Source organism: Antechinus flavipes, chromosome 5 (genome assembly GCF_016432865.1).
Source record: "Antechinus flavipes isolate AdamAnt ecotype Samford, QLD, Australia chromosome 5, AdamAnt_v2, whole genome shotgun sequence".
Classification (NCBI taxonomy): domain Eukaryota; kingdom Metazoa; phylum Chordata; class Mammalia; order Dasyuromorphia; family Dasyuridae; genus Antechinus; species Antechinus flavipes.
The window spans coordinates 130,041,223-130,062,871 of NC_067402.1; the positions used below are offsets into that span (position 1 = coordinate 130,041,223).

The 21,649-nt window shown below is 33.4% G+C and overlaps 1 protein-coding gene across 1 annotated transcript in view; it reads right to left on the bottom strand.

Moving 5' to 3' along the window:
* Nucleotides 1–21,649, bottom strand: part of MET (MET proto-oncogene, receptor tyrosine kinase) — a 154,792-nt gene that overhangs the window by 107,308 nt on the left and 25,835 nt on the right. The window contains exon 2 of the mRNA XM_051962768.1: nt 13,157–14,368. Within this exon, the coding sequence (XP_051818728.1) occupies nt 13,157–14,353 (1,197 nt within the window). The 5' untranslated portion in view covers nt 14,354–14,368. The remainder of the gene's footprint in view (nt 1–13,156; nt 14,369–21,649) is intronic.

Below are 21,649 nucleotides of genomic sequence, written 5' to 3' on the forward strand. Positions count from 1 at the left end.
TAGGATATGAAATACCATCCACCATTTTAATGTCCTTTGATTGATGGAAATTTTGTTGATTTAAACAGATGCCCAGACAATTGACGCACTACTTGAGCTTCAACTCAGAATTTATTCATTATTTTATAGTTATATTATTCATGATGTTTTTCCTGAAATGCGAATGTTAAGCATGATTTAAAACTAACATTTATATTATGCCAATCTGCATTTGTTAAAACACTTTCTGGGCCTTTTACTGAAGGAATTAAACACATTTTAAAAACTGATATTAACTAGGCTTACTTCACTCACTCACATTTCCTCCGTGAAGAGAAAGAAATGCAGCAAACTGTTTAATAAAGCAGAGCCATACTTCTAGACTGGAAAGTGAAGACTTCTCTAAATTGTTAATATGCAAATGAAACTATTTGGAAATTATGGTTAGAAAGAATATAATTAGCAAGTTGGAATATAGCCAGGATCCTACAGTTAACATCTTCACTTCTATGAAAAACATAAAAGGATTTTTAATGATTTAGGAGTAGATGAGGTCTTGGTTTCACTTCACATATAAATGTGTATTTTGCCACACCTTACTAACTTTAGAAATCACTTCCCTATTAAAGACCATACCTGGGCACTGAATCATTTCTGACTCATAGGAAAATGTATGCTCAACATTTCTGCCAAACAATGAATAATACAGAACTGGAAATTCTTGGTAGAGCTACTAATTCAATCATGAAAGATTCTTGTTTCTCTTGTGAGGAGTGATAGGATCAGATTCATAGTTCTGTGACCTATAGATAAAAACACTTCAACATGAGTAGAAGTGAAAACATATTTAGAAAGTGCTTTTGTGGCTTATGAAGGACATTTCTCACAGCAATTCTCTGAGAAAAGTAATAGAAGTATTATTGGATTTTATGAATGAGGAATCTGAGACTTTGTGAGGGTAAGTCATTTGCCTATAGTCATGAAACTAATAACTATTTCATGCAGGATTCAAACTCAGGTTTCCATTATACAGTGCTGATTCTCATAAGTAGGAATTATCATTAGAAAGAATTTAATAAGCAATCTGTAATATAGCTAGGACTATAGAATCACTACTTTCCCATGGAAAATACAGAAATTTTGTTTGGGAAGGCTACAGTATACTTAATAATTTGCACAATCCACTACTATCTAATTTGGATACATTGTGAGTTAAATGAAATTTGCATAGTATGCAAAATGGCATACTCCAGGTATTCAAATAAACCAACATTAGTCATGTGCCTCAAAATTAGTGCATTCCATTGCTTATAATTTTGTTATACATCCATGAATATGTAAACTGATTTGCAGCATTATTTTATTTTATATTCAGTTGAGAGTAACCTTCAAAAACCAGAATCCCTCAGAATTTCATAAGTCTTTAAATCTATGACAGAAGTGAAAGAAATACTATATCAACACTGGGATCACTATTTTTAATGTTTATTAAAATGGCCATAGTTGACTTCCATTCAGATTCTACTTAATTTTAAAGTCTTGAGTCATGAGCATCTCAAATTTGGCCATACCATGTTTCTCACAGGCATTTACTGCATTAGTCTAAAATGTAATTCCACTGCAGGCTCAGGTTTTTTCCTCAGGTTTCATGTTGAAGGATCATGTCATAAGTAAGGCATTATTATAAGGATGTTCTTCTGATCCTTATGCAAACAAACTCAAATACATATTGATCTGATAATAAATTTGGTGCCATTATAGTAAGTCAGATTAGATCTCTATTATGTTTATATTTTTAGATTATACAGCTTGCTTCTGAAAACATTAAAAAGAATAAATAATTTAAGATGAAAAAATAGTTAATTCTCAATTATTCATACTAATGGGAGACTTAGGTAACACAGATCAGTGTAATCCACAGGTAACCCAAAGCTTCATTTTATGCAATAATTTCAAATTTCCCATAATATACACAATTTGAATGGACAATATGGTGGCCACCATCCTGCAAAGTTGACTTCTTTGCTTACTCCTTGTAATACTCTTATGGTAATTACTACTGAATAATAAATTAGGCTAAAGAAGGGTAAGGTAGAATAGAGAGGGGAGAAAGGAATAAATCAGATTTTTCATAGAGGGAGGAATGGAAGACTTTTTTTTTTTTTTTTTACTGATGAAGAATGTGAAGCTTCAGCAAGTAAAATGTCAATGGTTGCCCAGTCAATTAGACTAGATCTCAGACTCTTGACTCCTAGTCTAGTGCTCTACCTTCTTCAGCCTTCTGTTTTCCCAGAAAATCTCCAAATGACTCAAGGAATCATAGAATTTTAGAACTGAAAGAATCATATCAGAGGACCTTAGATTTGGAATTGGTAAGGGAACTTAAAAACAATTGAGTTCAACCCCTTCATTTCATAATTAATAAAGGGAGGCATAAAGATGGACACGAAGTAACTTGTCTCAGATTGCCCAGCTATTAAATGTCTGAAAAATACAGATAAGGACACACACATCTATCTTGAATATACAGAGATGAATGTTAAATGATCTGTTCTGTTCATATAATTATTAAATGTCTTGAAGAAGGTCTTTCTGACTCTAAGTCCAATGCCTGTCTTATCTATTATACTGTGCTGCTTCACTGTCCTTGATATAATTTCCTTTACCCTTCAAACTTATTCACACAATGCCCACATCACCAATTCACTCATATGTAACTTAAACCTCCTCATTCCTGACATGCAGGAATATAGGTACTCCCCTCAACTTCAAATGTGCCAAAATTGTCAAACATAATTTTTACATGTGATTTCTATTTTAAAACTTATTATTTAAAAATGATATGCCATATGGAACTTACAAGAAGGAGAGATGGTAGAATGAGAAATCAAATAGACAACAGACAAATAGATAATGGTAATCATCCTGAATCTGGAAGTCACTGACCTAGTCAAAACAAAACATTCTGTACAAAATACATAGGACTTTTCAATTCTATGGGAATATCCCAGTGTGGGAAAGTCCTCTACCAATGGAGAAAGCCACTGTAACCACTTAGTTAAGACATGGAGAGTCGTCTAAAATGTCTTAAATGATTTGTCCATGGTTATATAACTATAAAGTGTCAGAGGTAGGAAACCTAGTGTTCTTGACTCCAAACCTCATACCTTATCATGTTGTCTCTGTGTTATTACACTATATCAAATGTTAAAGTAATAAATTTCAATTTAGGAAAAAAGATCAAGTGTTAATAACACCAAAATAAAGATATTTCTTTCATGTAAGATTGCTGCCTTTATAGCTGTTAAATTTTGAATGTGATTAATATTTTTGGCTTTTAGATTCAGAAAACTGCATAAAATTAAGAATGAAAAATTCTTTATGATATTTTTTCATGTAGTAGAGAATTCTCTTATTTCTGGGTCCAATAAATAGAAAGAATGAAATCATTTTTCATTGGTAACATAAAATCTATTTCCTTGAATGTGCCAGATTGTTTAACTGAGCAACATCTAACTGTTATAATTATAGGGATATGTTATCTTTAATATTGTTAAGAATTAGCAGCTCAGATGGTGTGAGTGATTATTGTTACATGACCTATAAGGAGTTATTTATCTTTATTTTATTAAATATCACTAGACATCCCCTCAAGATGAGAGATCAATAATGGGACCCTGTGGTTTCCTGATGGAAGGCTGCAATTATTTTCTTCCATTACATTTTAAACATAACCTAATTTTATTCATCCATCATCTTTATAATAATAATAAAGAAACATCACCATATGTTTATTTTCTTGTCTCTTTCTATTCTTCCTTGTTGACCTCTTTTTTATTGTATTCCCTTCCAAAATTATTTTAATTTATTTTACTTTTTGCCTTTGACAGGACTATAGGAATGACCAATTACCTTTGACACCCACTGAAATACTCAGCTACACTGTGACAGAAAAATTCCACTTTAATTTTTCTTTATATTGGAACAAAGTTAGACACTTTGGATTAAAGTATAAAGAGAATTTGCAAACAAGGAAGAAAGCACAGAAAAAAAAGGAAACTGGCATTTTATAAAACTCTGTCTCCTCAGTAGTGACATATATGAATGCAAAGATACTGGCAAAAACATTTAGCTTGAATTCTACCCCCCCCCAATATTCTTTTTGGTTGGGAGTGGTGGTGGTGGTTTGGGGCGAAGGAGAGGGAAGAGAACAATTTTTGTGATTACACCAATTAGCTTGGTAGATAGGACCATGTAGATATATCTTCTTTTCCCCTCCACTTTTTTTTCTTTTCTTTTTTTACTTCCCTCTTCTCCCTTCCCCTCCCCTCTCCTCTCCTCTCCTTATTGAACATTCTCCTTTCCTCTCTCCCCTCTCCACTAAACATTGCCGTGATGTATCACTACAATGATCATTCATTCTGAAAAACTCTACCAGTACAGTGAAAGCCCTGAGAGATCCTGTCAACCAGGAAATTCTTTGCACACTGGTCCCTCGGTAAATTGTATACCTGTTGTCTAAGAAGTGACCTGGCTAAAATTTGTAAAATATTCACAATCAGAAGTAAGGCTACAAATGACTGATTTCTTTTGACATAGGAACTCACTAAACTAAGTTATTGAATATTTGTGATCTGTATTAGTTAAAGGATAAAATAAAGAATCCTTGGGATATTAGAAGCATAGTCTTAAAAAGGATGCTCACAAATCAACTGGTATTGGGGGAAATTAAGCACATTGAAAGAAAGAAGCATGAAGTAAAGTAGGAATCACCAGGGGCCAACAAAACACAAGTTCCCCATTTTCATTAACTAGTTTTATGCATTAAACTTGAATTTCTTTTTGCACAATTACATCAACATTTCAAAGTTCCATCATTGTATTCCTCTCAGTAATGTGGATCACAAATAAAGAGCTTTGAATTGCTTTGACTTTAAAAAAATAATCACCCAAGGGCCTAGTAATTGATAAGCTTCTCTGAATTTAGCTAGGCTGAACCTTGGAACAAAAGGCAGACAGCTCTTTGTTAGAGCTGAAACCTTCAGAGCCTGGTAGCATCTGCTAGCACTTGTGCCCTGTTGGATAAATCTTCAAGTATTCAGGATCACTTATAAGCACAGGAAAGCATCAGGGCAGTGCTCCCTTGTTATTATTTTATATTTTGTATTTAATAATCTGTGTATATGTTGTTTCTCTACATGTAGAATAAAATAGCTCCCTGAAGGCAACAAATTTATCTCTTCTGTCTTTGTAGCCTCAGTGTCTAGCACAGGAATTGGCATACTTGATAAATGTTTATTAAACTAAATGAAATTGAATTGAATAAAATAAAGTAAAATGGTTGCTTATCAAAGTAAGTAAATATACTGAGAAAAATTTTTAGGCATAGATTTTTATCCATTTTAAAGATTTTTACAGAGAAAAGCCTTGATTGACTGGAATGCTTAATGGTGGTTAAAAGAATTTTTTAATTAATGAGAATTACTCCAAGATTCCTTTTCCTTTCAACTTGTTGAAAATCTTTCCAAAACGCATTAGTCCATTTCTCTGTATTTGTAATATAGCATACATCAGATAATTTAATCTATCTTTGATGACTGGGAAGCTCATAATGCCTACGAGTCAGCATTCAACATTGATTCTGGTTGCAGAGCAATTTAAATGTTGACGATTGCACAGAATGTATACTGATCCTATGCTGTTTATTGCCTTGGATTTAAAAAGGAAAAACGCAACAGTCATCATCTTATTTGTCTATGATTTATCTCTTTCCCAAAGTGGTTTGGTAAGACAGTGGAGTGACTGGAGAGCAAGGTAAAAGCAGAAGTGAAGAATAACAGGTGAGATTAATTGAAGGTTATTGGTAACACATGATTAAGATTTTAATATATTGATAATATCATTCTTTCCAACTCGTTTGTCTTCTTATTCTCAGATTAGAAAAGCATTTCCTCTTGATCCCATCCTCTTTTACCTTCTCCAGGTGATTATTTGGATTACTCTTCCCCCTTATCTAGTCTTCCATGTCTCCCTTTCTTTTGATTCCTCCTCAGTTACTTACAAATAAGTTCTACCTTTTAAAAACCCATTTTTATTACCATCCCCAATAGCTGTCCTACAAAATCTATCCTTTCTTGGCTAAGAAGGGGAAAGCCACCTGTATTAGGTATCCCCATTTCTTCTCCTCACTTTCTTATAAATTGTTTGCAATCTGGTGTCTGACATTATCATTCAACTGAAACCACTATCACATTAATTGTCAAAATAATGACTCCTTTGCGATCCTTGTCCTTGACCTGTATGTAATAGTTGGCACTGTTGACAGCCTTCTGGATATTCTGTTCTTCCTGAATTTTTATATTCTCCTTTTATTTGTCTATTTTTCTTTTTCTTTTTTTTTTCTGGATCTTCATTTATTTTCTCCCACTGACTGTGTTTGTTCTGTTTTATGCTTTCTTTTGTTTATTCTCTCTTTACATTCTCATTAGATAATCTCATCAGTTTCAGAAGTTCAATTATTGGGGCAATTAGTTGATACAGTGGATAGAGGCACAAGCCCTGAAGTCAGGAGGACCTGCGTATAAATCTAGCCTCAGACTCTTAACATTCCTAGCTGTATGATCCTGGGCAAGTCACTTAACCCCAATTGCCTCAGCAAAAAAAAAAAAAAAAAAAAAAAGTTCAATTATTATTACTATGCACATGATTACCAAATCTATATAAATCTGACCCTAATCTCTTTCTTCAATATGCTATCAATTGTCCATTAGAAATTTCAAACTGGAACTTTTTTTGTAGGCATCTCAAACTGAAGATCTTCAAAATAGAAGCATTATTTCTCACCTAAGTTTTTCCTAAACTTCTCTATTACTGTCCTTGCAGTCATCCAGGTTCACAACCCTAGTATTATTGATTCTTACCTCATCATTCACCCCACTTACCCATTCAATTGCCAGTGCTTATAATTTCTTTCTCCAGATCTTTCATACAAGTCCTCCTCTTTCTACTCAAACAACCACCACACTTATTCATGCCCTCAATACCTTTCACTTGGAGCACTTCATGAGTAGTATAATTGGTCTCCCTATCCCAAATCTCTTCCACTCTAATCCATTTTCACAGAGCTACCAAATTTTTCTTAACATAATGATCTGATAGTGTCAACAGCTGCTTCACCTCAATAACTCTGATCGCTCTCTATTACTTCTAGAATTAACTATAAATTTTCTATCTTTAGTCTTCCTTTCCCAATTCCTGTAGTTACTAGTTAGTACCTTTTCTTTTATCATTATCTTCTACCCTACACATGTTTTTGCAAATATTTATCTTACTTTATTAGAATGTATATGTTGCTTACCTTACTAGAATGTAAGTTCCATGAGAGCAGAGATTTTTCTTTTGCCTTTGCTTTTCAGACCCAACATTTAGCATACTACCTGGCAAACAGTTTAACAAATATTTGTTGATGAATTGAGTTCCTCTTTGTCAGTCTACTTTGTGACGACTGTTGCACTTGGGTCAACTAGATGGTTTTGCTAATAAGGCCATATAGGGTTTTAAACACTATGGATGCTATCAGTTTAAATGAAATTATTAGTCACTTGTTGGCTAAGTAATGATAGGTGTGTGATACTTGATTGGGTATTCTAAAGCAGTGTTCAGAAAGTCTATAGGGGCAGAATCATCAATGTCACATAACTTTCTGAATCATGACTCCTTCTCTCTTACCCAACTCTCAATAGATATCAAGGATACAAAATAGTAGTTGCCCCAATAGTTGTCTATAATTTTCTACAAACTCTGGCATTTATCTATACCCTAGTTACCAATCCAAAGGGTTTTTCTTGTTCTGTCCAGATACTAATTTTCAAAGCTTCTAGACTCAGTGTCTTCCCCAGATAGAAAGAATTAGTTTTCTCTCAATTTGCTTTTTTCCTCTTTTGAACTGTTGGGCTGAGACTCTATTCCTAAAGAATCTGCAATAACAAGTGACAAAAGCTGAAGTAATACAGTACCAAGATCCCTATTGCCTAACCATAGATCAAAAAATCAAAATATTCCAATATGTTACAATTAGGAATATTTTATGATGAACTTAGAAGCATTTGGTTCAATCTCTTTGTTTTTAATAAGGAGGGAAGTGAATCCCAGAGCAGTTAAATGATTTGCTAAAAGTCCTAAGCAATAGAAGTGGATTTTGAACTTAGGTTCCTTTGATCTTAATAGTGCCTCTTACATTTGGTAGACACCTAATAAATAGTTGTTGATTTACCATAAATAGACTAACTATTTCCAAGAAAAGCATGACAGAATGGCAATAATAAAAATGGCACTCTTGACTACAGTTCTCTGACATCAAATGTATCATTTAAGAGCCTTGGGGAAGTGATATCAATGATATGATGCTTAGGGAACAAAGAAAAATACTGATTTGGCAAGTCAAAGAGGTAAGAGTAAAAAGGAAGAATCAGAAAGGAATTGGGTTATGGTAGAGTTTAAAATATTAGGTCAAATGTTGTCATTTCTTTTTGTGTACATTTCATTTATGTCTACTCATCAATGAACCAATCAACAAAGATTAAGTGACTACTATATTCCAGGGACCATGCTAGGTACAATGAATGTAAAGGCAAATATAAGACAATTTCTTCCTTCAAAGAGCTTCTAGTCTATTAGGAGAAATAAAATGCACACAAATATATATATATATATATGTATATATATACACATACATACACACACATACACACACATACACAAAATGAAAAGGTTGTTTGGGAACTTTAGCTTATACAAACATATACACACACAATACAGTATCAGGAAAGAAAAATAAATGTGATCCATAAAACTTAAAGGCTTGTCAAAGCTTTGATTTTCAGCATTGACTAGAAACTATGATCTATTAAGCCTATTATGAATTTGACTACTAGACAGTCTGGCATACAGCTAAAGGTGGGTTTGATGCCAATAAGGCACTATAGTTAAAATTAAGTGGATACATGCTGAGGCATTTTGTTTGTATTTTTTACAAAAATGATATCTTTGACTACTCCTAAGAAGCATATATTTATATATATATATTACATGTAAATATATTATATTGTATAAATAATACATTTATTATAATAGAATATATAAATAATAAATAAATACATATTTATAAAAAGCATATATAAATATAATATATATACACATATATGTATATATGTATATATTAAAATATATATACAAACACATAAAATATGTTTAGGGATAAGATTCTGTGATTTCAATGTGCAGTTTTTACAACATATTCTAAGTATAGATTCTGTTAAGCAGTATCACCCAGGAGAAACCTGTTTTGTTGTTATTGAGGGTTTTTTATTCATACTAATCAAATATAAAACAGTAGAATTCAGAGCTGCAGAAATACAAATGAATGTCTGAGTAGATGTTGCATAATTAGAAATCAAATCAGGAACAGAATGGCTTCTGCACCTGCAATTCCAATCACTTCATAACCTGCTCCGTGCTTTACTCAAAGAAGAAAAGGAAGGGAAGAAGAGTATAATGCTTCAATTTCAAGTCTGTCAGTTTCTTGATGACCACTTCTTATAGTATCTACATCTCAGGGGAGGCTGCTACTTGTCACCATAGCACCGAGCATCATCATCTTCACTCTAGTCACGATCAGTAAAGATTGTACAAAATTACCTGAGCAGCATTAGGCTTAGAGGAGATGGATCATTTCAACAGGTGCATTTCCAGATGAAGGTCTCTTCACAATGAAAACCTCGTATTTTAAATTTACCCTGAACAATTACAAAACCATCCAGTTGAACTGAGTGCAGTACTAAAAAAGTAGGGTTAATTTATGTTTCTGGTTTGGCATGCCATTATGTTTTGTGCTCATTAATCCAGATGGACAAACTTGTGTTGTGATATAATTTAAAAAAAATATTGATAAGGGTAACTAGATGGCACAATAGGAAGACCTGAGTTCAATCTAGCTTGACACTTACTAACTGTGACCCTGGCAAGTCACTTAACCCTGATTGTCTTGCTAAAAAAATTGATAGCTTTTGTTATACCTAATCTACCTTTTTGGAATATTTTCCTTCCTATCTCTTATCTAGTGAATTATGTCTCTTAGCCAAAATTTGTAAAGATAACTAGTCAACTAACCAATGCATCAGCTAGGACTATTGATGTCACATGCTCATACTTCCTTCCTTTTGAAAAGGAGAAACTTGTGCTATATTTCTAATAGCCTTTGTTTCTAAAGTATCTCTGACCAAGCATTTCAAAGTATCTCAAAATTTTCAGCTTTCAAATTTTTGATAGCATTTTAGAGACAAAGTAGAAACTTTAAGTGACAAACCAATGAAGTAAACTGATATTACAAAGCAAATAATAAACAATGATTGGTCTTGGTCTAGTTATTTATATTTTATATTGGATTACACTTTTTGTGAATTTCAAGATAGAAGAAATGTCTTTTTTTCTTATTTTGTTATGTGCCATTCTATGTAATTGAATGATTAAATAATAAATGATCAATTAGCTAATATCCTAGAAATATATGCATACAAATCAGTGCCACAAGGAGGGCCATTTGTCATACTTGATATTTTGCCACCTGCCCTGGTGCTATAGGGAGAAAATTTTCATTTAATTCCTTTCTGAACTGGTTTGATTTAGAAAATTATTTTTTTGTGTGTGAATAAGATTTTACTGAATGTCTTCATTACAAAATGGAGCCTGAGAAATGAATGTGATCTGGTTATTGGAAATAATCTGATGAGTTTTTTCATAGGTATATATAAAAATAGAAAAGGTGGAATGTTTTAGTGTCATGAGTACTGCAGAGGATGACAGCCAAAGAATTATATCAAGCAAACTCATAAGGGAGATACAACAGATGGTTTAAAGGTATTTTGTTTTATGGAATTTTGCCAATATAAATTTGGCTTATTTTGTAAGAAGATTGTGTTGGCAAGCTCCATCTTGTTTCCCTCAATGACTTCTGTGTAGTGAGTACTAATGTTTTTAGGTATAGCTAATAAAGAAGAAATGACATTTAGAAATTTTTCCTGAAAGTAATTCTGTCTTGAATTTCACCAGACCATGACTTTTATCAATTCCAAAAGGAACCTCAACAGAGTCAAAAGCGGATGAGGACTTATTTATGCTTATTTTGGAGAGTCTCTAGAATAGATAAACATTTTTTAACTTGGAGATTAAAGCTTTTAAAAAAAGCAAATTATTTACTGTAGCAAGGGACAAAAAGGTTACAGTAAGGTAAAGTCCAGCAAATGTTTTAGCCAGCCCAGAGGCCATATAGTCTGAAAACTCTCGGGAATTCTTAATAGTAAATTTTCTTAAATAGAGGTTTTATGTATCAATGTCTATATCTATTTATCTATTTTCTATTTATTTATTCATCCATTCACCCATCTACCCATCCATCTATTATGTTATCTTCCCCTCCATCTGTCTCCCTATACATATATATATATGTGTGTGTGTGTGTGTGTGTGTGTGTGTGTGTGTATGTCAACTGTATGTGTTTGTATTTACAGTCAGATAAACACAATAATTTTTAATCCCAAATCCAAATTTCTTTGTGCCCATAGAATCAGGGAATCTCAGGGAAGAAAATTTATGAAACATTTAATCCAAACTGTGGCAGAATAAGAATTCCCTCTAAAATGCATTCCCCAAGTGATCAGCTGACTCCCCTCCCCTCCAAGTCTTCACGGGATGGGGGGGGGGGGAGAGACATTGTATCCTCCTCCATGTCTGCATAGTTTTAATCATTAAGAAGGTCTTCCTTCCATAAAGCCTAATTTTTTTTCTTTGCCACTTGAACTCATTCATCGATTTTAGTTCTTCCTACTGGCACCAAGGGAACAGGTTCATTCCTTTTAAATATAGTGAAAGATAACCATCACACTTTCCCTTAAGTCTTCTCTTTTCTTAGGACTTTAAATCTTTATATGGAATACCATTAGCCACTGTAAAACTCAAATCCAGATCTTCTGATTTCAAGTTTAATGTTGACCTAACATAGCTTCACATTGCCTTTCATTCTTGAACTGCTCTTATGTTAGGAAGTTCATTCTTATAGTTAATGTTTATTGGTAAATGTTTAACAACCAGCTCCTCACAAAACCAAAATATGTTAAGTGCATCTTAAAGTTCAAGTTATAATCAAGTATTATTATTGGTGCTGCTGTTACTATTTTCTACTTCACTTTCTTAAATCCAGACAATAAAAAAAAGTCAAGTACTAATTTTAGCATTGTCAGTTTCTGAAGTGTAAATGCTCACAATAAAAATTTAACAATTGTCTTAAGAACTAGTTCTAATTGGCTCAGCACACTGTTTCTCCTCTAACTTCTACCCAATGGTTCTTTTTTCTGACCTCTAGAACTTAGCAGAATATGTTGATTTCTTATTGAAGAAAATCATGAACAAATCTGATTGAGACATTTCCAGACCTCTAGTTACTTATAGGAATACATACATACATACTTAATGTGTATATACATATGGATACTTACACACATATATATACATATGCATATATCCATACTATACATGTATGCATCTAAGAAAACAAGTGAGATCACAATCCATTGAAACAAATTGAAAGCAGAATTTTTCTAAATTACTTAGGGAAATGCATTGATTCACCTTCAAAATATGTAATTAAATATATTTTTCAGAGAGTTTTTTCTTAATATTTTTAATAACAAAGGCATGGATACAGAATTAAACCAATTAATGGGAGAATGGGATTTCAGAATGAATCTTTCTCCAATGTTTCTTTAAACTTCTAAGCTAATTTGTACATCTCCTTCTAAGTATCAATTTTCAGATAGATTTCTATATTTCAGTTTATGAGCCATTGTTTTATAGAGATTAAACTTCTGCAAATTTTACCAAATTAGTTGCTACCATAGCTTTTATAAGAAATTACAGTACAAAAATCTGAATTAAAATATTGTTTCTTTTCTCTCTCCCTCTTGAGTATGCACATAGCTTTTTCCCAAGCTATATCTTAAATGTGCTAATAAAAATTCTAATATATTTACAAATTTTCAGTTGAATGAATGATAATTTATTAATAATGCCCAAGATCAGTACTAAAATAAATTTCTTCCTCATAACTTATAAATAAATGACTTACCCTATTAAAGCAGTGCTTGTGATTGTTCCCATAAAATTGCTGAAGACATCTCACATTATTTTTGTTCACAATTCTGTTGAAGAAATCATTGACAAATTTGATTGGGAATGCGCAGACTGCTGATCTCTTGATTGGTTCTGAAGAGTCTGGTTTACTTTGTGCAAATACTCCAAAGATAATGTCATCATTGGGTCCAACACCTATTTGCCTAGCTAGATGTGCACCAGGCTTACTCACATATGCAGCTTGTAGAACATTAAATACTTCTTCCCTTGGTGACCTCTTTCTCCTCTTCTCAGTAAGAATACATTCAAGAGGCATTTCCATGTATGAATGCAATCCAGAATCAATGGAACAGAACCTGATTATTCGTGTGTGAAAAGTCTGAGATTCGAGAGTTTCTCTTTGTACAGTCAGAAAATAAATGAAGTCACTGCTTTCAAAGGCATGTATATATTTAATAGGGTAAGAATCTTGGAATTCAGGTAGAACATCAATATAGGATTGATCAGTCAAAAATTTAAAACCATCTTGTGTTTCCTTTAGCCTCCTAACAGATATTGAATGCAAGGAATGATCAGCGTAAGAAGAATTTATGGTATTGCCCACAAAGAAGTTTATAAATCGGTCTTTTTCTGTCAGTAGAACTTTGGTCCCTAAAGTGCTTACCACACAGTCAGGACATTGGAGGGACTCCTCATCCATCTGTGGGGAATATATGCAATAAACTTGTGACTGTATGTCAGCAGCATTATTGGGTTGAAACACATGGCGCTGGCAGGTCCCTCGATTGACACTGCCACAACTAATGAGCTGGTCATCATAGTAGGTATCAATAAGCAAGGCTTTATTGACATTATCCTTCCAAACACTACCTGATAAGTTGGCTTTGTGACTGCAATCCTGACACGGAGAACAATCAGGGTGTTCCAGCACAGGTCCCGTCTTATACTCAGAAACATTATGAAGATCTTCATTTAAGACATAAATCTTGTTGATTGCACCCAGAAAGATGTGGTGATTGTGAAAAACGATGTTCTGGATCGGGCTTTCTGCAATGAAGTTAGGAAGTGGATACTTCCTATTAACATCCATTTCAGACTTGACTAGGGCTTCCTTACACTCTGCTTTGCAATTCGGCACGAAGGCAAGCAGTAACATTGTAATCCCAGGTATAAGCACAGCAGTAGGCTTCATTTTGAGATGTTTTATCTGCCAAAACACATGCAAGGCAAAAATTGTTTGTGCTTCATTAGAAACAATCATAAGAACTGAAAGCAAAAATATGAACAAATCACTAAAAATGGAATCCAATCTGTAATTTTGTTTTGTTGAGGCAGAATGATTCCATGTAAAGATGCATTGTGTTACTGGACATGACTGTATAAAGTTTAATTTTGGGTCTATTACCACAAATGATTAATTTTCCATTGTGAGATACAAATCAAGTTCTATGTTAAAGACAGTAATGATGAAAATAGTAAACACAGAAAATTTCTTTGTTATTTAACTCCTTGTAACTTTAGTATTTGTGGTTAATGACTAGACTGATATTTAAATGTTCTCAGTTAGTCAAGAAAATGAATTGTGGTTAGGTTGGGCTTTTGTATCAGCCTCTACATTATGTTCTAAGTCACAGAATATATTGTTTTTTTGAAAATTTGAAGTATTATTATGTTAAATTTAGGGGTTTTTTTTGAAGAAAACAACCATAAATTCTAAAAGCAATAAGATCATATGCTGTTCATAGGATTTTTTTGGGGGGGAGGTTTACTTATAATTTGGTTATAGTTAATCTATTGTTACTGACAGACAAATGCTTCCATTAATATTAGATCATAGAGAACCTAAAAATAACAAGCTTGAATAATACAAAATTAAAAAAAAATCTTCATAACTCACGTGCTAAAATTATTTCCCAGGGGAAAGCCATATATTATTTATTTCAAAAGCATAACACTCTTTATAAGATAATTCTATAATGTAATTATATGTGTAAGGTCAAGATCTCTACTGGGAAAGAACACATTTTATTAGCAATTACTTTTAAATTTCAGAACACACACACACACACACACACACACACACAGAGTCACAGGATTTCAGATTTCAGAAGTTTTCTAGTCTATCTATACCTGAAGCAGGAATCCCCTACATTCTTTAAATCATTATCTTGATAGTGCTTCAGGAATGAGAACTCTCTCCTTGGACTAAATGTATTCTACTTTTGAACCACTCTAGGTGGTGCAGTGGATAGAGCATCAACCCTGAAGTCAGTAGGACCTGAGCTCAAATATGGTCTCAGACACAACACTAAATACTTTTTAGCTCTGGGACCCTAGGGCAAGTTGCTTAATCCCAATTAATTGCCCCAGCAAAAAAGGAAGCTTGAAAAAATATTACTTAAAAATATGTTTATATTTTTCCTTCATATTTAGAGTCACATGAGTGACTCTATATAGATCTAATGTTTATAGGCAGATGTGATTGTCTGATATAATTTGAGGACTACCACCAATCCTTTTAAATGCTCAAATGTTTTTGTCATAGAATCTGAAATTCAATCAGTCATGCAATCATAGAATCCTTAGGTTCAGTCTCCTAAGGCTGTTAGAGGTAAAGTTACTTGCAAAGGGTCACACAGTTAGTATCTCAATTAGAATTTGAACCCAAGTCATTATTATTCTAATTCTGTGCATCAGAATTGTACATATTACTCTACTTCTGTACACCACTCCACATATAGCTCAGCTAATACACTTCTTAGTAACAAAATTATACAGGGAAGACCTCAAGTGAATATAAGGACAAAGTTACCTTAACAATGAGAACTCCCTCAATTAGAATGGGCCACCTCAGGCAGCAATAAATTCCCCATCATTTTACTATCTTGTTTTGGAGTGTATGTCCACTTATTAGGAACAGTATTCATTTTTTGGTTAGGGGTTGGACAAGGGAATTCCTTCCAGTTCTATAACCTTATGATTCTAGGGAAAGGCAAAAAGGAGAAGAAAAGTCCAGTAAAGAGAACAAAGAAATAGCCAGAACCTGCATAATGTAACTTCCTGGAAGACAAGGGAGGAAAGCATTTCAAGAAGTGGTCAATAATATTAAATCCCACAAATAGATTTGCAAAAAAAAATCAAAGAGTAAGAAAAGGTAAATGGATTTAAAGAAAGAAGTTTTTAGCAGGATGTTAGGGGCTCAAGTCAGATTATAAAGGTTTAAAGAGTGAATGGTTAATGCAAGAAAGGAGGTGGCAATAGAATACTCTTTAAAGAAATTGGGTAGTGGTGGGAAAGATGTGTTGGAATCTTAATTCAGTAAAAGAGGCAGGATTTTTTTCTTTTTTTTTTTAAATATAAAAAGATCTGATTGTGTTATAAATAGAAGAGAGTCGTTGGAGGAAAAGTGATCAAAGATGCAAAAAATGGCTATAATTGATGGAATAAGGTCCTACAGGAGACAAGGAGAGACAAGATCAAGAACCTAATGGGATTCTCTTTTATGAATAGTAATAATAGTAACAACAACAATAATAGCAGCTCACATTTACCTAGTTCTTACTTTGTACCAGGCATTATGCTAAGTGCTTTACAATTATCATCTCATTTGATTCTCATAACAACCTTAGGAAGTAAGTGTTATATTATCCCTATTTTACAGATGAGGAAACTGAGTCAGAGAGAGATTTTTAAATGACTTGCCCAGGATCACACAGTAAGTATCTAAACCTGAATGTAAACATTGGTCTTTCTGACTTTTGGCTTCAAATTCCATCCATGGCACTACCTAGCTCATTGAGGGCAGGACTTTTAATTTTAATTGTCTTCATTTTTCTAGTTCCTAGCCTTATGATTCATTCACAGTAAAAAGTTATCCTGTAATGTATGTTTTTATTCCAGCATGACTGATATATTAGGGTTCTGAACATCATGGAAATTTTGAGTTTGTTTTTTCTGTGGGATTTCTTTCGCAGAAAATAATAAAAAAATACAGAATGTTGAGCAGCTTCATGGTAAGTCACAAGCAACAAACCTTGCAACACCCACTGCTACAAGTAAACTTCAGATCTTCATCAAGGTGAAGAGCCATATTTACTGATATCATACCTTTATTGATTGAGGAGGATTAGTCTTCACAGGTCCAAACCATCTCCCTTATTTCCCTAACACCCCTCTCTCCCTAAGAGTCCATGGGAAATTCCAGGGGCATGAACTGGAATAGCAGCCTAAGGTTATATGGCTTCTATAGATGTGTTTATGTAGTTTTTAACCATTTATCTTATTTTAAATTGTGCTAGTGATTTTTCTGAACTTTTTTTAATGAACTACTTTTTTGAGAATTGTGACCTTAAATCCATTTTCTCCAAAAATTCTGTGGTTTTTATTACAAAATATTGTATCTTGTGCTGTTTGGGAATGCATATATCATGTTACTGGAGAATTGCCTGTGCTTAAGAAATAATAATAACAATAATAACAGCTAAGAGCTATGTAGAGTTTGCTGTGTGCCCGAAACCATTTCATTTGATTCTCGTAACAATCCCTGGAGACAGGTACTATTTTTATCTTCATTTTATACAAGAAAACCGAAATTGAGTGCCTTGCCTCACTTCACATCACCAGGAAATGTGTAAGGTTGGATTTGAATTCATTTTTGTCTTGTCTAGCTTCTATCCACTGTGGCACTTAGCTGTCTCAGATATGCCTTTTGAATTTAATGAAATTAATGGAAGAGTTATCAAAAGAGAGAAGCTTGCACTTCTCTCTCTCAATGACTAGAGAGAAAAAATAGACTGCAAGAGAAGAAGGAAATTTGAAGCACTGAGGGAGAGAGCAGAGAAAGCATGCAATGGATGAACTGGATCCTTCAACAAAGAAGGCAATAAAATCACCTGCTGAGAATAAAAAAGGGGTTACAGGTGCTATTTGGGTCTTTGAAGATTGTGGACACTTGTAAAAAGAGGACCAGCCACTCTGGGAAATTTTAAAGGGAGTGTACTAGAGATGTACAGTAATGATTATAACTCACATTTCCTCACCACAATTCTATAAGGCAGGAGTACTTAAACTTTTTTTGTATTATGGTTCTCTTTGGAAATCTGGTAATAAGAGCTGACCTCTTCTTTGAATAGTATTTCAAATATTGTTTCATTTGTATAAAATTAAGTATTTAGGATTATAGAGACAAATCAATTAAATGATTATCAAAAATATATTTTAAGTTACTCAGTGAAGTAATGCAATTATTATCATTTTTTATTTTCTTAAATTTTGTACATAATTTACTTGGTTAAGCCAGGTGGTATAGTAGATGGAGTGCTAGACCTGGAGTCAGAAAGATTCCTCTTCCTTAGTTTAAATGTAGTCTCAGACACTTGCTATGTAATTCTGAGTAAATTACTTAACCCTGTTTATCCTAGTTTCCTCATCTGTGAAATGATCTAAGAAGCAAATAGCAAATCATTCCAGTGCCTTTGCCAAAAAATTTCCAAGTGGGATCATGACGAGTCTGACATGACCCAAACAAATGAACAACAACAATCATAATCTCAGAATACTATCCTTACTATCAATGACTACATCTTACAGATAAGGAAACTAAACCATTGAGAGATTAAGTAATTTACTCCTCATCACATAACAAGTATCTGATATATGCTGGGAATGCAGGTGTCCTAACTTTGAGTCCAGTGCTCTGCACACTATCCTGTGCACTAAATAATTGAAGTTTAGCATGAATTTGTAGTGGAGCTAGCTGGCACAGTTTTATGACTTTCTCAAGACCTGGCAATCCTCCAGGAGCAAGAGTGCAGAAAGCAAACACTGGAGTGGAGCACAGTAGACAAAAGTGGCAAGTGATTGTGGGGTTCTGGCCTGGAAAGAATCGAAAACACCTAATCATAGTGTCCAGATTAGACAGAGGTGTAAATGAAGTCAGAAAGGAGCTGATGGATTAGGAGGCTAGAGTAAAAGAAATGCTCCTGATAGGGGCTCAAAGAAGCTTCAATAAATGTGAAAAAAGAAAGGTAGAAAGTTAGGCCAGACAGTGTAATGAAGATGGAAAAGCACTAGATTTGAAAATGGGAAAGGAAACAAGCATACATTAAACACCTACAATGTACCAGGCAGTGTGCTAAGTACTTTGCAAATATAATCTCATTTCATCTAAGTTACAGACTTGGTTCTGCTATTTATTAACTAAGTGGTGTTGGGCAAGTCAAAGTTTCTCTGATTTGCAGCTTACCCATTAGTTAAGTGGAGATAATAACACAGGTTCTGACTTCCTTACATAAAGTAGGTGATTAAATGAGATAACGTATATATAGAAGAACTTTCAGGAAAAAAATAGATTTCTGTTAATTAAAAAAATAGGGAAGTCATGAGATGTTACCGAAGGGATTATATATGTACCTTCAGGTGAGGTTAATGTATTATTAGTTTTACTTAAGGCTTTTATTTTGTTAGAAGAGACTTCTCACAAAGTGGGAGTAATCTATAAATGTATGGATTTTAAAAAACAAAAACAAACTATAATACATCAATAATTCTTAGAGTGACAAAAAAGAAAGCATTTTGAAAACTATAAGGCATCACCCAAATGAAAGGTATTTTCCATCACAGAATGTAATGGAGGTATTATAATTACCTCCATTTTCGGATGAGAAAAACTGAGGTACATAGAGAGTAAGCCCCTTGACCAAGATCAAACAACTAGGAAACTCTGAAGTTCCTTTAAACTCAAGTCTCTTTTTGAGTCCATGTTTGGGGCTCTATCCATTGCACCAGGTAGCCAAGATATATTAGAATCTTTCTTGAAGTAGGGGTATTTTCAATTAGTGGAAACTACAGATTGTTTAAACTATTAAATAAACCTGTGAACTAAATATATACCTATATGTTTTATACTAAATTAGAAACTAGATGAACTTTTCAACCAGCATGTGAAAGAAATAGAAAACATTGTCCTATTCAAGTGATCTGAATACTCTTTGCCATTTATTCCTCCATAAAAACAACAAAGGAGCCAAGGATGAGACTCCAAGTATTCTACTTTTAAGTGTCTGGAATCCATCCGTTCCCTTCTCTTCACGCACACAGAGGGCCATCATCCTGATTTAGGTCCTTATTACCTCTTGCATTAAATCTCTTAATCAATCTCTTTGTTAGTGTTTTCCATGTCTAATCAATCCAGGCCAAATTAATATGCCTAAAACAACTCTGACTATGTCACTTCTCTACTCAAAAATCCTTAATAGATCTCTATCATTTTAGCATAAAATACTAACTCCTTAAATTGTCATTTAAAATACCCTATGTACAATTCCTGCCTATCTTTCGAGACTCATTTCATTTCTCTTCTTCATGCATTCTATGTCCATCCAAAGTAGTGTATTGCCTATTAACTGAACTCTACATTCAGTCTTCCATATTTGTATTCTTGAATAGAAAGTTGCTTTGTGTTTGAATGTACTTTTTACTTAAATCGACCTCTTGGAACTATTAGCTTCCAGAAAGGCTCAATTTAGGTACCCTTCCTATGGGAGGTAATTTTTAAATTGTTAGTGATCATTCCTTGCTCTCAAGTTAGCATGCATATGTGTGTGTGTGTGTGTGTACATACACACATACATACACATACATATATATTTATATACATAAATCTATTGTGTACATACCTATGTATATAGGTGCATGTATATATTTATGTATACACACATACGTGCATATATAAACATATACAGATATCTACATACTTGTACATAAACACATTTACACCTAAGAGTAGTCAGATGGTGCAATGGATAGAAGGCTGAACCTAGAGTCATGATGACTTATCTTCCTGAACTGAAATTCAGTTTCAGATATTTACTGGCTATGTTTCCTTGGGCAAGTCACTAAACTCTTTTTGCCTCAGTTTCATTATCTATAAAATGTGCTAGAGAAGGAAATGACAAACCACTTTTATATTTTTGCCAAGAAAACCCTATTTGGGAACTTGAAAAGCTGGAAACAACTGAAAACAGCTGAACAATAACAACAAAAATATGTATCATCACATTATATGGACTTCAAAAAAGTGCCAACAACTTTGCATCTTCATTAAGGTTGTTATAGATCTTAAACCTATGGTAATGCTTTAGGTATTGTCCAGTGAAATGTTAATTAAGGAATTCACTTAATTGGAAAACAATATTCTTTGTTTTGGTGCTTTTATGAAAAGAAATAGACAAATCACAAAACAGAAAGAAGATTTTTTTAAAAAAGGAAATCTAGTATATGATCTAAGACAAATGCCTATTCAGACTAGTCTAGTTTTGTGCATGTATGATGTGCACTGATCACTGATGTGCCAAATGGTGAACCTCAGGAGTAGCAAAATCACAGTGATGAAAGCAACTTTAAAGATTACCCACCCAAGCCCTCTTACTTTACATGCAAAGAAACTGAGGCTCAGGGAGGTTAAATGAGTTGCCCAAATTTCATTAAG